General features: G+C 36.5%; 1 protein-coding gene across 15 annotated transcripts in view; it reads right to left on the bottom strand.

The window, feature by feature from the left end:
• Positions 1 to 2,117: 2,117 nt before the first annotated feature.
• Positions 2,118 to 13,098, bottom strand: part of dbn1 (drebrin 1) — a gene marked incomplete at its 5' end in the record, with an annotated part of 121,319 nt that continues 110,338 nt past the window's right edge. For 13 of the 15 annotated variants that reach the window (XM_079835747.1, XM_079835749.1, XM_079835750.1 and 10 more), the window contains 4 exons: positions 2,118 to 5,553; positions 8,031 to 8,136; positions 8,335 to 8,789; positions 12,814 to 12,921. In XM_079835747.1, coding sequence (XP_079691873.1) covers positions 5,501 to 5,553; positions 8,031 to 8,136; positions 8,335 to 8,789; positions 12,814 to 12,921 — 722 coding nt within the window. In that variant the 3' untranslated portion in view covers positions 2,118 to 5,500. The remainder of the gene's footprint in view (positions 5,554 to 8,030; positions 8,137 to 8,334; positions 8,790 to 12,813; positions 12,922 to 13,098) is intronic. The other 2 variants (XM_079835758.1, XM_079835756.1) reach the window with 1 other exon arrangement.

The raw sequence follows: 13,098 nt of genomic DNA, 5'->3' as shown, positions 1-13,098 counted from the left end.
CACCAAAACGGGTTAGCCGTAGGTTTTTTCAGTTGAGACAATTTGCTTGCTATGATACGGCTATTCCGTCTTACTACTATCTCATTTCACAGATAGATTGCTTCTGCATTGTTTCTATATAAAAAAAATGGCAAAACGTAACGCCTCGTTTCGAGTCAAGTCAAGTCAACTTTATTTATATAGCGCTTTTAACAATGCAGATTGTTTCAAAGCAGCTTCACAGTGTTAAGCGGGAAAATAATGCAACAGAATTTGATTCAGCCATATAGCCGTTCTGGAGAAAACGGTGATGTCATCAGTTCATTTCAATTATCATAAAGTGACAATGTGGGCTTTAGATCAGTAATTTAGTTTATATGGTTAATTTAGTTTAATAATTAGATTTATTTGGATATTTAGTTGAAAAATTTAGTGTTCCTAACTGAGCAAGCCAAGCCAGAGGCGACAAGGAAACTAAAACCCCATCGGGTGACCCAATGGAGAAAAATAAACCTTGGGAGAAACCAGGCTCAGTCGGGGTGCCAGTTCTCCTCTGGCCAATTAACAAACAGCGTATGATTATTATTCTGACAACTTTACAGGTCAGAGGTCATAATTGATCGGAATATTCGAAAGATCGGAGGCAACACGCCAGAGACGGGTTTATTGAGGATGATGTGTCGATTAACCAATTATTAAATAGGAATAATCAAAATATCGTAGTTATCATGCCGGAGACGGGTTTATTGAGGATGCCGTATTGATGAAACAATTATTAAAGTGCAATATTCGAAAGATCGGAGGCAACGTTGGAGACAGTTTTTTTTGAGGATGACATATCGATTTAACAATTATTAAATATTTGAACAATCGGAGTTCTAAAAACGTGGCGCTTCCATTGAAAACAATTGGGAAAATATGCTAGCCGCTTGCTTTGGTGGACACACGGACAGTTTGAAAAGTTCACTCAGAAAAAAGAAAAAAAAACGATATTACAGTCAGAAATGTGAAATATGCGCAATGCTAGAGCCTTTATGTAAACTGGTCACGTTTGTCCAGTCAGTGACACTGGCCCCCACGAATATGCAAATAAGGACGTTAACCCAGGGTTTAGGAATGTACAGTATGAAACGTCCCATGAAATACCCAGGACTGATTGTTATCCCCGGGTAAATTATGAGCAGCGTGAAACGTGAAGCAAGATAACCCAGGATTCAGTTTAGAATGACCCAGGGTTAACTATTTCAAGTGTGAAAAGCCCTAGATTTACACCCAGAGAATGAAAGTCAAAAAGCGTTAGGTTGTGCCCCGCTCTCCCCTACAGTCAGCCCCCAAATACTTCCACTGTACAATTATTCTATGGGAAAGGTTTGAGTAATCTTTTGGGAGAGTATAGTTGTTTTAAAATGATTGTATTCTTTTTTTCCACTCTGTTTTATATATTCAGTTACATCACAACAGAAGCTAAAGACAGAGATTTAAACTGCCTTCTCTCTGCCAGCAATGTGTTGCTAAGCGACCGTAGCAGAGCCGTGTGAATCTGTTTGCATAGATGAAGTGAGCAGTACCGTCACTGCTCTGGTACACAGCCTTCTCACGTCCACTATGATAAGTGGATTGTGGTCTGCAAATTAGCATACAGTATACAAGACATTATGTACCAAATGTGCCATTTTCAATGAAAGCAGTCATCAAGAGGCTCTGATGTATCAATCAAAAGGGTTTTTGTGCGCAAATCTCTTTTGATCTGGCGAGAGTCTCAATTTAGGCCCAATTTTGTTCCTATTTGACACCAGATTTACACTCCAGATTTTCTATAGCACATTTTCTTTCTTGTCACTTGAACTGTGAATGGCAAACTGTGAACGTGTATCATGCAATGTTCATGTAGCCTGCAAAGTGTGCTTGCGTGTGCGGACACACAATAATCAGAGCTGTACTACTAATTCATAGCTGCTATATATTTCAATGTCAATGTGAGGATTTTCGTATGAACCATACACAAACAGGGCCAGTGAATGCCTAACATATCTGATCAATAAAACTGAGGTACAAAGTCTTAAGTTATGATGACATTGTTTCAACATTTCTGTGTCCGTTGGGTTGCAGACAGAAAAACGTAAAAATGCACAAGTTTTCTGAAGGATTTTAAAGTCTTTTATTAACATACATAAGCACATAGCATGTCACAAAAGATCTTGTGCTTGTTTCAAAAACAGCGTGTGAGAAGCGGACGGAAAAAAGGAAGAGATAGAAAAAAAGAATAAAAAAAAAAGAACTTTCAGGAGTCGCTAAGCCTTGCTTCAGGGGCAAAGAAGAAATTACTGTAGTAGAACAGCAGTAGTAATAGTAATTATAGTAGTGGTGGTAGTAGTAGTAGTCTCCTAGTAGTTTGAGGGAGAAAGAGAATAATAATCACTACTAAGGAGGTAGGAGGGTGAAAGGAATACACGGAAGTCGTTTCAAAAGGGGCTAAGTTACTGTTAAAGATGCGGGTTACTTCCTATTAGGGTTCATACCGAGCAACCTAGATTTCTCTCTCACCAAAGAAATGCAAGAAACCCAATCCAAACGTACGCCAACCCCCGTTTTTCATGGGTGGTGAATCAATACATGTTAGTACATTTTATATGAGCACAAAATTAGAGCTATTTACACAATACTACTGGTTTAGTCTTATTGCTCGCTTTTCCACTCCAAAAAAGATGTGTTGTGGCTTTTCAACATGACTAAAAGTATGAGGAAGACAAGTGGTAACTTAGCGGTTAAAGGATGTGGGCGGGTACAACAAAGATTTCAGTTTGAGTCAGTGTTGAGTTAGTGAGATAACCTCTCACCATTATGCCCTTGAGCAAGCTGATGTGTCCCTGCACTTGTCCTTGTGTAAAAGTCAGTTACAAAATCCAAATTTGATTTCAAGGTTTGTAATAATTTTAGGTTTCGTTAAAAAAAAATCGAGACGTCCATAAGGGTAACATCACTCTGAAGGAAGTCCTGGGTTAATCATTTTTTAACTAGCAACAAAACTAGGGGAACAAAAGATTATAAGGGTCATAGTAATATATTTCAATAATGGGGTTTAACGGGGCTTGAAATGTGTAATTACAAGGAGTTTCCTTCCTTTGGAGCGTAAAACTAAAAGGTTCAAAATCCAGTCCACGTAAATCAAGGTCAAGGCCATACTCTACGCAAGTACACAAACACAAATGATTCGGTTTCACTCGTCTCCTCTTGCCAACATGTGTTAGGAGAATGCAATTCAGCCACAAGGGTCGCTATAACCAGCGTTAGCATAAATCATCTGTAAGACACTACTGTCATAATGGAGGGACAGTTTGAATCTTGGTAAGCAAATTGAAGGTAATTATTTTGGCTTCTTAAAGGGATAGATCACCCAACAATGAAAATTCTATCCTCATTTACATCATTTGTATAACTTTCTTTCTCCTGTGAAACACAAGATTTATATAAATATTTGGAAGAATGTTGGTAACCATTAAAACTAGGGATGCATCAATATGAAAATTTTGGCCGATACCAATAACTCTTTATATTTGAAAGCCGATAACCGATGGCTGATAAATCTAAATCCAAATTTTTATATAATTTTTGAGCCTGATTACAAAAGCCATGAGCCAAGTAACATAAATCAAACACAGTACAGTAGTTTGTATCAGTGTAAGTTTTTTAATTAATTTGACACTCCTATGGTCAACAATCAAATAAAATCTATTGCCTTACAAATAAATAATGCCTAAATAATGCAAATAAGTCAATGGATAAAATTGCTTGCGTACAAAGAATCAAAATGCATGTGCCATGGATAAATAAATTGTAATAGCCTCCGCATGAACAATAATTAAGTGATTTTAATTAAACCATATTGTTGGTGAAAATAATATGAGAGAAATAAAAGTGCTAGTTATTATTAATAATGCATCAATGTTTTTTTTGAAAAAGAAACATCTCAAATTAAACCTATATGATAGACATATTTCAAGCAATTCAAAATCATCATGGCGAACAATGTGTATCTGAAGTGTCTCAGCAGAAGGAAATAATCCGTTATTTATCGGCTTTAATATATCGGCAACATTTTCTTATCGGGCCGATAACGATAATGTTAAAAATGATCATATATCGACCGATACCGATATGGTGGCTGATACGATACCAAATTGTATTATCTGGCCAATAACGGTAACATTAAAAATGAATATATGGTGGCCGATATGATACCAAATGTTCTTATCAGGCAGATAATGTTAACGTTCAAATTAACATATATCGGGCGATACGATATATCCTTCCAAAAAACACTGATTTAATATATCGGCCTGATAACGATATGGTGACCGATATATCTTGCATCCTTACAAAAAAACACTGATTTCTCAAAATATCTTTTTTTATGCTCCCCAGTAGAAAAAGCCATACAGATTTGGAATGAGTAAATGACGACAGACTTTTTATTTTTGTGTGAACCATCCCTTTGAGTACTGAGGGCTGTTAACGCCACAGTTGCTAATGTGTACACTGGGACTGCGAGCTTGCGTTTGCGTCAACGCTTGCGTACTTGTTTAGAGTATGTTTCAGGCCTGAGCCTCTCCAATAATAAGAGACTCTCATCTCCCTTTATCTTTAAACTAGATGTACACACATACAGTATATGTACACACACTACCGCATATATAACTAAAACAATTCTCAAAGGAGTTCACTACAATTGTTATTGCCTAAGTTTCTCAACAAATCAAAGCTCTATTGCAGTTGTTCATAAAAAACAAAATGTCAGTTTCAGCCATTGTTTATACATTGTCTCATATGTAGTCAAAATATACATATGCCACCTGGCGCTAAAGTCCTAAAAGGCCGTTACACCGACACGTCAGACTCAAAATAATTGGCACAACACAAAATTGTTTCATAATCACATATAAACCCCCTTCATTTTCCGTTTGCTAAATACGACTGACTCAACTGAAGCTAAAATCGAGTTCTGACATGCCTTTGCTTTGACAAGGGCGAGGGTTCGACCGTCCATGACCGATTGAGTCATCAAAGCAAAGACCCCTGTGGGCATAACACTCAAACACATGTGATTCTACGCAACTAAGATTGTGGGGAACTTGATTGAACCGCTGAGCAGACTTAAGCTCAGCGTTTATTAAGGAGATAGAAACTAAAAGGGTATCTAATCTGCTACTACACACACCTGTTAGGCACAGGGATCGATACAACACAGGTGAGCGCTAGAGACGCACTGTGCTATACTCTGCATAGCAAAAAAAAAAAAAAAAGAGAGATCGAAATAAATAATAAACACACTCTCGCACACATACACGAACCGAAAGCGCTCATACCCACTGGCATCTTTAACAATAACCCGAGTCCTTTTCTTCTGTGGCTAACATTGTTGTTGTTGTTGTTTTTTTCTCTAAAACATTTTGATGCAAGACTTCAGTAACTGTTGTAAAATCAGTTTTCGTCGAGGTGTCGCCTCTGTTTCCCTCAGTCGCTCCTAATCATCATCTTCCATCACGGGGTCTGTATCCCAACATGTAATGTCGATTTCTGCAGAAGACAAAAAGACAAATACATTTTATTAGGATTTTTTATGGTGAGATGCACCGTAATGGTCAATAATTAAGAAAATAGTGCTGCAAATCTCACCCATACTCAAATTTACAGTTCTTTTTTCTTTTGGAAAAAATGGACCAAAAATATTAATGACCCCTCATGTACTAATGGTTTTAGACAACCAGGACTTTTATATTTAACTAAAACCATAAAAAAACTTTGTTATTTAAAATAAAATTTACTTTAACTGAGATATACAGAAAGTATATATATATATATATATATATATATATATATATATATATATATATATATATATATATATATATATATATATATATATATATATATATATATATATGTTTCTCATTTTCATTTGCAGTGGTTCAATACTAAAATAACAAACTGAAACTGAATTACAGTTTTTTTTATTCGCTTTGGTACTATTTTCACTAGTAAGGTGCACATTTTCAAAACTCTTAGTACAAAAATCTAAACTGATCACACTTGTAACACAGCTCGTCATTCTTTCAAAACCTGATGTAATGCTTTCATTCAGTTGCACATATCTTCAGTCCACATAATCATTGTTTCAAACACAAGATTATTGTAATATGTAATGAGAACATTTGGTTTAATCACTGAAACACAACAGTGTGATCTTCTTTCAATTCAGTACTTTTAACAATCAGTTCATCCAACAGCAAACAATCCAAGATACATGTTTCAAATCTCCCTCATTGCTGAATTATCTACAGTAACACAGACTATATATGCCTCATAAGAAAATACACTTACATTACCTAATTTATGTAATTTAATCTATAATGTTTGTAATAGTATCTATCTATTCAGTGTGTTATCAAAAGGTGTGATGAAGTTACGACACAGCCATGAGGTTCTGGGCTATAGAACAGAGTTTGCTGCCAATACAGTAAATGCTCTCACTGTACCATATGACTGAATCTACTGTAGTTGAGCTTTATAAGGGTGAGTTACAGTAATGTGGCAGTCTCTAACATGGTAATCTGTTTTCAGTATCAAATGCATACATACTGTAATGTAAAATGCTGTATCTGGTGCCATCTGCCATCTCCCTTCTTCTGATGCATTTCTGATCAGTCTGATGTTACATTGTCATTGACTGTTTCCTTTCCCTTATACTCTACTCTGCTCTGTTCACACACACACACACACACACACACACACACACACACACACACACACACACACACACACACACACACACACACACACACACACACACACACACACACACACACACACACACACACACACACACACACACACACACACACACACACACACACACACACACACACACACACACACACACACACACACGTCTGGTTCACTATCTTTCTGGGTATAAGCAGGCATAATGGTTACAAACTGTATATTCTCTCCCCTTACACTAACCCTACCCATAAACCTATCAATCACACAAAACTTTCTACATTTTTACTTTACAGTAAAAAAAAAAAAAGTCAGCGCAAGGACAAGGAATTAGGATACTGCCATCTTTATAGGGACATTTTGTCCCCATAATGTAGAGTTTACCAGGCCACACACGCGCACGCACTTTGAACATAGTAGTTATAATCTAAGATAAATCGCTTATAATGTAAAAATAATTAATTACATATGGTTATCCATATCGGAAATTGCAAACAAAGTAGAATCTATGTATATCAATATCTAAAAGAAATCTATAGGTGAACCAAATGATTGATTGATTAACCATTGAGATCAGTTGGATTAAATAATAGACAAATGTATTAAACTGAATGAGAAGAGATGCAAATCAAAAGTTTGATAGTAAGAGCTTTATGAAAGGCAGTTACTGTGAATGAAACATTTATATAGATGAAACTGTTATTTTTTGTGGTGAAAAAGATACTTTGTAGTTTTGTGTATTGTACTAACACAATTGAAAATATGCTGAAATGTTTGAAAAAAGTGCACTTTTGATGATCTGTTGTGATATTAGCACTATGAGTTTTGAAAATGCACACCTTGCTTGTGAAAATAGTACCAAAGCGAATAAAAAAAACTGTAAAAACATAAAACCAATATGGACATTAAAAAATTGATACAAATGACAAAAACATTCAACAACATTACTAAAACTGTAACAAAAATGATAATGAAAACAGAAAATATAAAATTAAAAACAATAATAGTATCTCAGGGATACTAAAATAATGGATACAAACATTTGACCAATAAATCTCTCTTATAACTGACCCCCCCCCCCCCCCCCCCCCCCCCCAGTAACTGTACCATTTACATTTGATTATCAATATAATGAAAATGTGAACTTAAGGTTATTGGCTACTTTAAAAAATGAATGAGCCCTCATTATGTCCCACCCCAACTTCCTGTTTCACATCAAAACCGGATTGCGTTCATTGATCCATTTCACTTGCTTCAATCTACAGCGATCTCACCTGGTGGTTTGTTATAAAAAACTGGTGTTGGGTTGACTTTTGCAGTGCAGTCTTCTGACTGGGCGAAGTCCTCCTCCTGTGATTGGCTGAAGTAGCCTTCACTCGCCTGCATAAATGCAAACATATATGTAAACAAAGCTCCATGTCCTAAATATAGCTTGTGCTTTGTTACAGTTTGTGTCTTTAGAGTTACGATAATATCAAATACAGAAAGTATATGCTGCCATCTAGTGGCAAAATAAATATCACGCATAAGTAAATAAAACAGGAGATTGAGAGGCAAGGCCTGTCTGTTTTAACAGACCTGGGTCCCTTCTTTAAGCAGCGAGTCTCCATTGGTCAGCAGTAGCTGTGCGTCCTCCAGGTCCTGGCTGTCGGTGCCGGAAGCGTGCTGCAGGGCCTGCTGGTAACTCAGGGTCATCTGGTGGGGTCCGGCCACGTCCACCAGGCTGGAGGGCTCGTCTTCTGTGCCGGTGCAGTAGGGGGTGTCAGGCATCTCATCGAAGCTCATGAGCGGCTGCGGGAGAGCAGGGGAGGAGCTGGCAGGATGAGGCTCCGGGGTGTCCTCCATCAGGTCCATAATGTGGGCGGGGGCCTGGGAGGGGGCCGTAGCTGGCGCTGGGCTGCTGTCCCACAGGTCGAGCAGGCTGTCATCTGTGCTGGATAATGGAGCGGCGCTGCTGGGCTGGGGGGAAACACTCGGAGAGGTCTTGGTGAAGCCGGATTCCTGCACTGGAGTTTGCTTGGAAGTGTCAAAGGCTTGAGGAGAGAAAAGGAAATTTAGGAAATATTTATAAATACATAGAACTATATTACCACTGTTGCCTCTGGCTTGCTTAGTTGGGGACACTTAATATACAACAATATTATTGATCTGCCTGTACCGACTCTATTGGATGAGAACTGACCTGAGCTGAACGATGACATCATTTGTTTTGCAGAATTGCTTTATAGATGAACTCATTTAATAATTGATGATTTTTTTTGATGGAACTGAATCAACACTGAACTGACTCCAGCTGAACAGCAGCCCAAATGCATAATTTTCGTGTTATCACTGTAAAGCTGCTTCTGTATTGTATAAAGCGATATACAAATAAAGGTCACTTGACTATTACGTTCATGTTCAGGAAATTTATTCGGAAAGAACTGCAATAACACTTTCTATGAAACCTTTATATGAAACCAGAGACCCGAGAACAATTTCAGAGGGAAAACAAAGTGTAAAACAATTTTTAACATTTCCAGAATTTGAAGTTTTACGGTTGCAATTTGCCTTCTAAAGAAATGTTACTATTTGAATCTACTTTACAGATAATATTTTAATAACATCTTTTGATTTTACTACAGAGACAATATGAAAATCCATTTATGGCATTTTAATGATGTTAAAAAAATCGAAAATCTGGTTAAAATTATTAAATTTAGTCAGTCCATTTGTATAAAATAAAATATACAAATTATATTAGAGGTATATTTGGGGCATCAGAGAGTCAGAAAATCTAATCTAAAGTAAAAGATATTATTCAGACAATATTTCGGTTATGCCAACAAAAGTCATCACTCAGGTAACAACTGCTCATTTTCACCCTTCTACAATATTTAAAGGTTTTCATAACCCTACACAATATATGTAATTAATTATGCAGTTCTATAACTAATATACAATTGCCTGTTTATACTTATTTATGGTTATGGTACCTTAAAAAAAGTATAACTAATTTTACAACACATTATTTAAGCCAACACATGACATTTAGTGTTGATTGTGTATTTTAATGCATTATATTCTTTGAATGCTTTATAATGCACTAAAAACAAACAACTTTAGAATACTGCATAAATACATGCTTTGTTATGAAAAGGAAATAGACAAAGCCTTTGATGTAGAACAACTTTGCATCTTTCGCTCATCTTAAGGAAGCATTCAAAGGTATTATGGGTATGTTTTCTTCCTGTTCTGATTATGAGCGGTAAATTGAGCCCCAGTGAAGTGCTTTTCTTAAGCATACTTAAGTGCAGTGCAGTCAGGGTGGACACGCAAGAGCTGAGAAAGTCAGTCAGCTGTGAAGGCAAACACAACCTGGACAAACAAACGAGCCCCAGGCCGCATCACAGGGGCCGCTTTGTATGCGAAAGATAACAGCCTCCCATCTGTGTAACTTATTGAACTGATGAGATTCAACATCCCAAATAGTTCTTGCAAACTAATGTTCTGGACAACATTGTGGAAGATTCTTTTCTTGGATCTAGACTGTTTTCATCCTCTCCTCGCATCCTGTAACAAATCTTTCCCTCGCGGGTCAAAATGACCCGAAGCCCTAAAATTATGCTTTGGGGGGGGTTTTTGGTCCAGAAAGCTTAAATCATTTCATTTTTATATATTTTTTATATTTTTAATGCAATACTTTTTTTATATTTTTTTATTTTATGTACCTTTAAATTTCTAGATTTTATTAATAAATAATATAATTTAAGCACATTCTTCACATTCTTTCAACTTTAATTCAAAATAACTCCAATACATACCAGCTCAGAATATCTCATTTGGGTGTCTACGCCGACCACTTATTATTATATAACATGATATTTTATGACTCTAGCCACTAGATGGCCTTATAGCTCTATATTGAGCAAATGCACTCTTCCACTGGGTCCTAAAGTCAGTTTTTGAGTTTATCTCTTCAGTATGCATTAAGATCAGGGCTCTGAACCGGTTCAAGGAACGAAAACAAAAACCGGAAACGAACGAAATTTTAAGAGGAACAAAAACGGAAACAAAATCAAAATCAATTTGAATCGTTCTGAACAGAAACGTTCATTTTAAATGACCATTAACCGGTTAATAACGTTGTTTTATCGTTCTCTTTAATATTTTAATTTGGCAGTGACCAATCATGAATTGAGTAGTACAGCATGTGACGTTGACTTATCAAGCATGAGTGAAATGCCCGCGCACCACCAGTCGTCTATGAATCTACCGGTACGCAAGTCAGTGTAGAGCGCGCATTTTCATGCCTCAAGTACATTTCTTTCCCCACTGAGGTCTACAATGAAAGCGCAGGTATTGGAGGACATTATTTTCGAACGTTTAAATAAGCAGTACGGACTTTAAGCTCAAATAGACTGATTTAGGCTAGTTTATGGCTTATTTTGTTTAAGCCTGTCCAAGTAGGCTACTAGCATCTATCAAACATTTTTCCTATAGTCTTTCAGATTGCCAATACAGGACAGGTTAATGTTTTCTATATAGACGGTTGATGCTTTGTATTAAATGGTATGTTATATTGCATTAAATGATCAAGCTTTATTAGCTGACTGAATTTGATTATGTGATACAAGGACGTGTTGCGCAGTGTTTGCTTTGAAATTACCAGTTGACGATGCATTAAAAGAGCAATGGTTATCCAGTTTATTTATTCTTTATTCATGCAATTTTTAAAACAAGTCGTGTTGAAAAAAGTTATGTACAAAGAATGTTATCACTCTTCTGAAAATAATTCGGCATAAGAGGCCACTTTAGATTGTCTAACGCTCCATTAAAACAGGTCCGCTGTTTATGCTTTGTAATTCTAATGCATGTATTTCTGGTTTTAAAAATGTTATGAATTAAATATTCAAGTTTAATTACCATGCGTTGTATTATTATTGAGTGAAAATAAGTCTATTTATACATATTTGTTTAAAGTATAGGCTAAATTAAAATAACGTTATTAACCGGTATTTTTTCATATCAAACCGTTTTCGGAACAGTAATGTTTATTGAGGAACGCAAAAACGGAAACGCTATAATATCGATTCAGCTCGGAGTGAACCGATTGATATTTTTTTCCGTTTTTAAGCCCTGATTAAGATACACATGTATACATACAAAATGTTTTATTTTAATTTTGAGCATTTTTTTTTTTTTAGGTTGCATTCCATTAATTCCTAAGGGGGTCAAAATGACCCGCGAGGGAAGGATTTGTTACTTTTTTAAATTTCAACCACACAAACTCCTCGAATCCAGGCTATTTTTTTTTGTGCATTCATGGTTCAAGCCCCAAGTCTTGGACCACTCCGATGAACACTCAATTTTTTTTATTTATTTTAATCAAAATGACCCTAGGGAAAAATAACTGCTGCTTTAGATAGTATCCTGTATATATTGAAGGTCTGTTGGTCATTTTCTTTTTGTGTCCAAAAACCTAAACGTCTGTGGTGTACTGAAACGCCATATATCCATATGTAAAATACCCCAAAAGGATAAAAAAAAGATAATAATGAGGGCCAGATTTACTAAACAGGGTAAATTAGCGTGAGAGCGCAATTCCAAAAAAAGCAGATGTGAGTGGACAGTTCTGTGCGTGATCTACTGATGAAGCGCAAATTAAAGAACACAGGCGCAGCCGGATCATTTCCTTAATCACCAGCGCAATCTACCAAGAACAGCGCAATTTAGTGTCTGGTTTAAGACATGCTTTATTGGCCGGTAAATAATGGCGCAAATACCATTAAATTGACTAGCGCAAACCTTAGTAAATCACCTTGCATGATTCATTTAAATACTCTCCTCCCATAAATATTGCGTCTGAAAAGGAAACTCTTACAAATGCATATGCAATAAGGGCAGCCGCAAAAATAACCCTGTCCACGCCTTTTCAGCGATAATTTTTCACTGTGTCTTTAGTAAATCCTGACAGTAGTTTTTTAACACCAAAAAACAGTTAGCGCTGGCACAAGCTGTTAATGAATCTGGCCCTAAATGAATATCAAAAAGAGTTCCCTTGTTTTAAGGCCTTACCAAACTCCTTTCGAAAGAAGTCGTCTTTTTCCTCCTGAATGGCGATTTTAGGAATGGGAGAGCATCCAGTGGTCATGCTGCGCTCGAGGATTCCTTCGGTAGAGTCATCTGAGACATCAAAGAGAAGGTAAACGTTTGATGTGGGCTCAAAATAATCTCAAGCAACACATGCCAGCCAAAATATCAATCACAACACAGATGACAACATTTACAAATAGTCTCAAAGGATTGCTAACAATGCTAAACAATAGCAAGCAGTGTTTTGTCTGTCAAAAAGTGCATCGT

The sequence above is a fragment of the Gobio gobio genome (assembly GCF_949357685.1).
Source record: "Gobio gobio genome assembly, chromosome: 14".
In the NCBI taxonomy this organism is placed as follows: domain Eukaryota; kingdom Metazoa; phylum Chordata; class Actinopteri; order Cypriniformes; family Gobionidae; genus Gobio; species Gobio gobio.
Note: the sequence above shows the minus strand (reverse complement) of the source record. Positions and strands in the feature narration are given on the sequence as shown.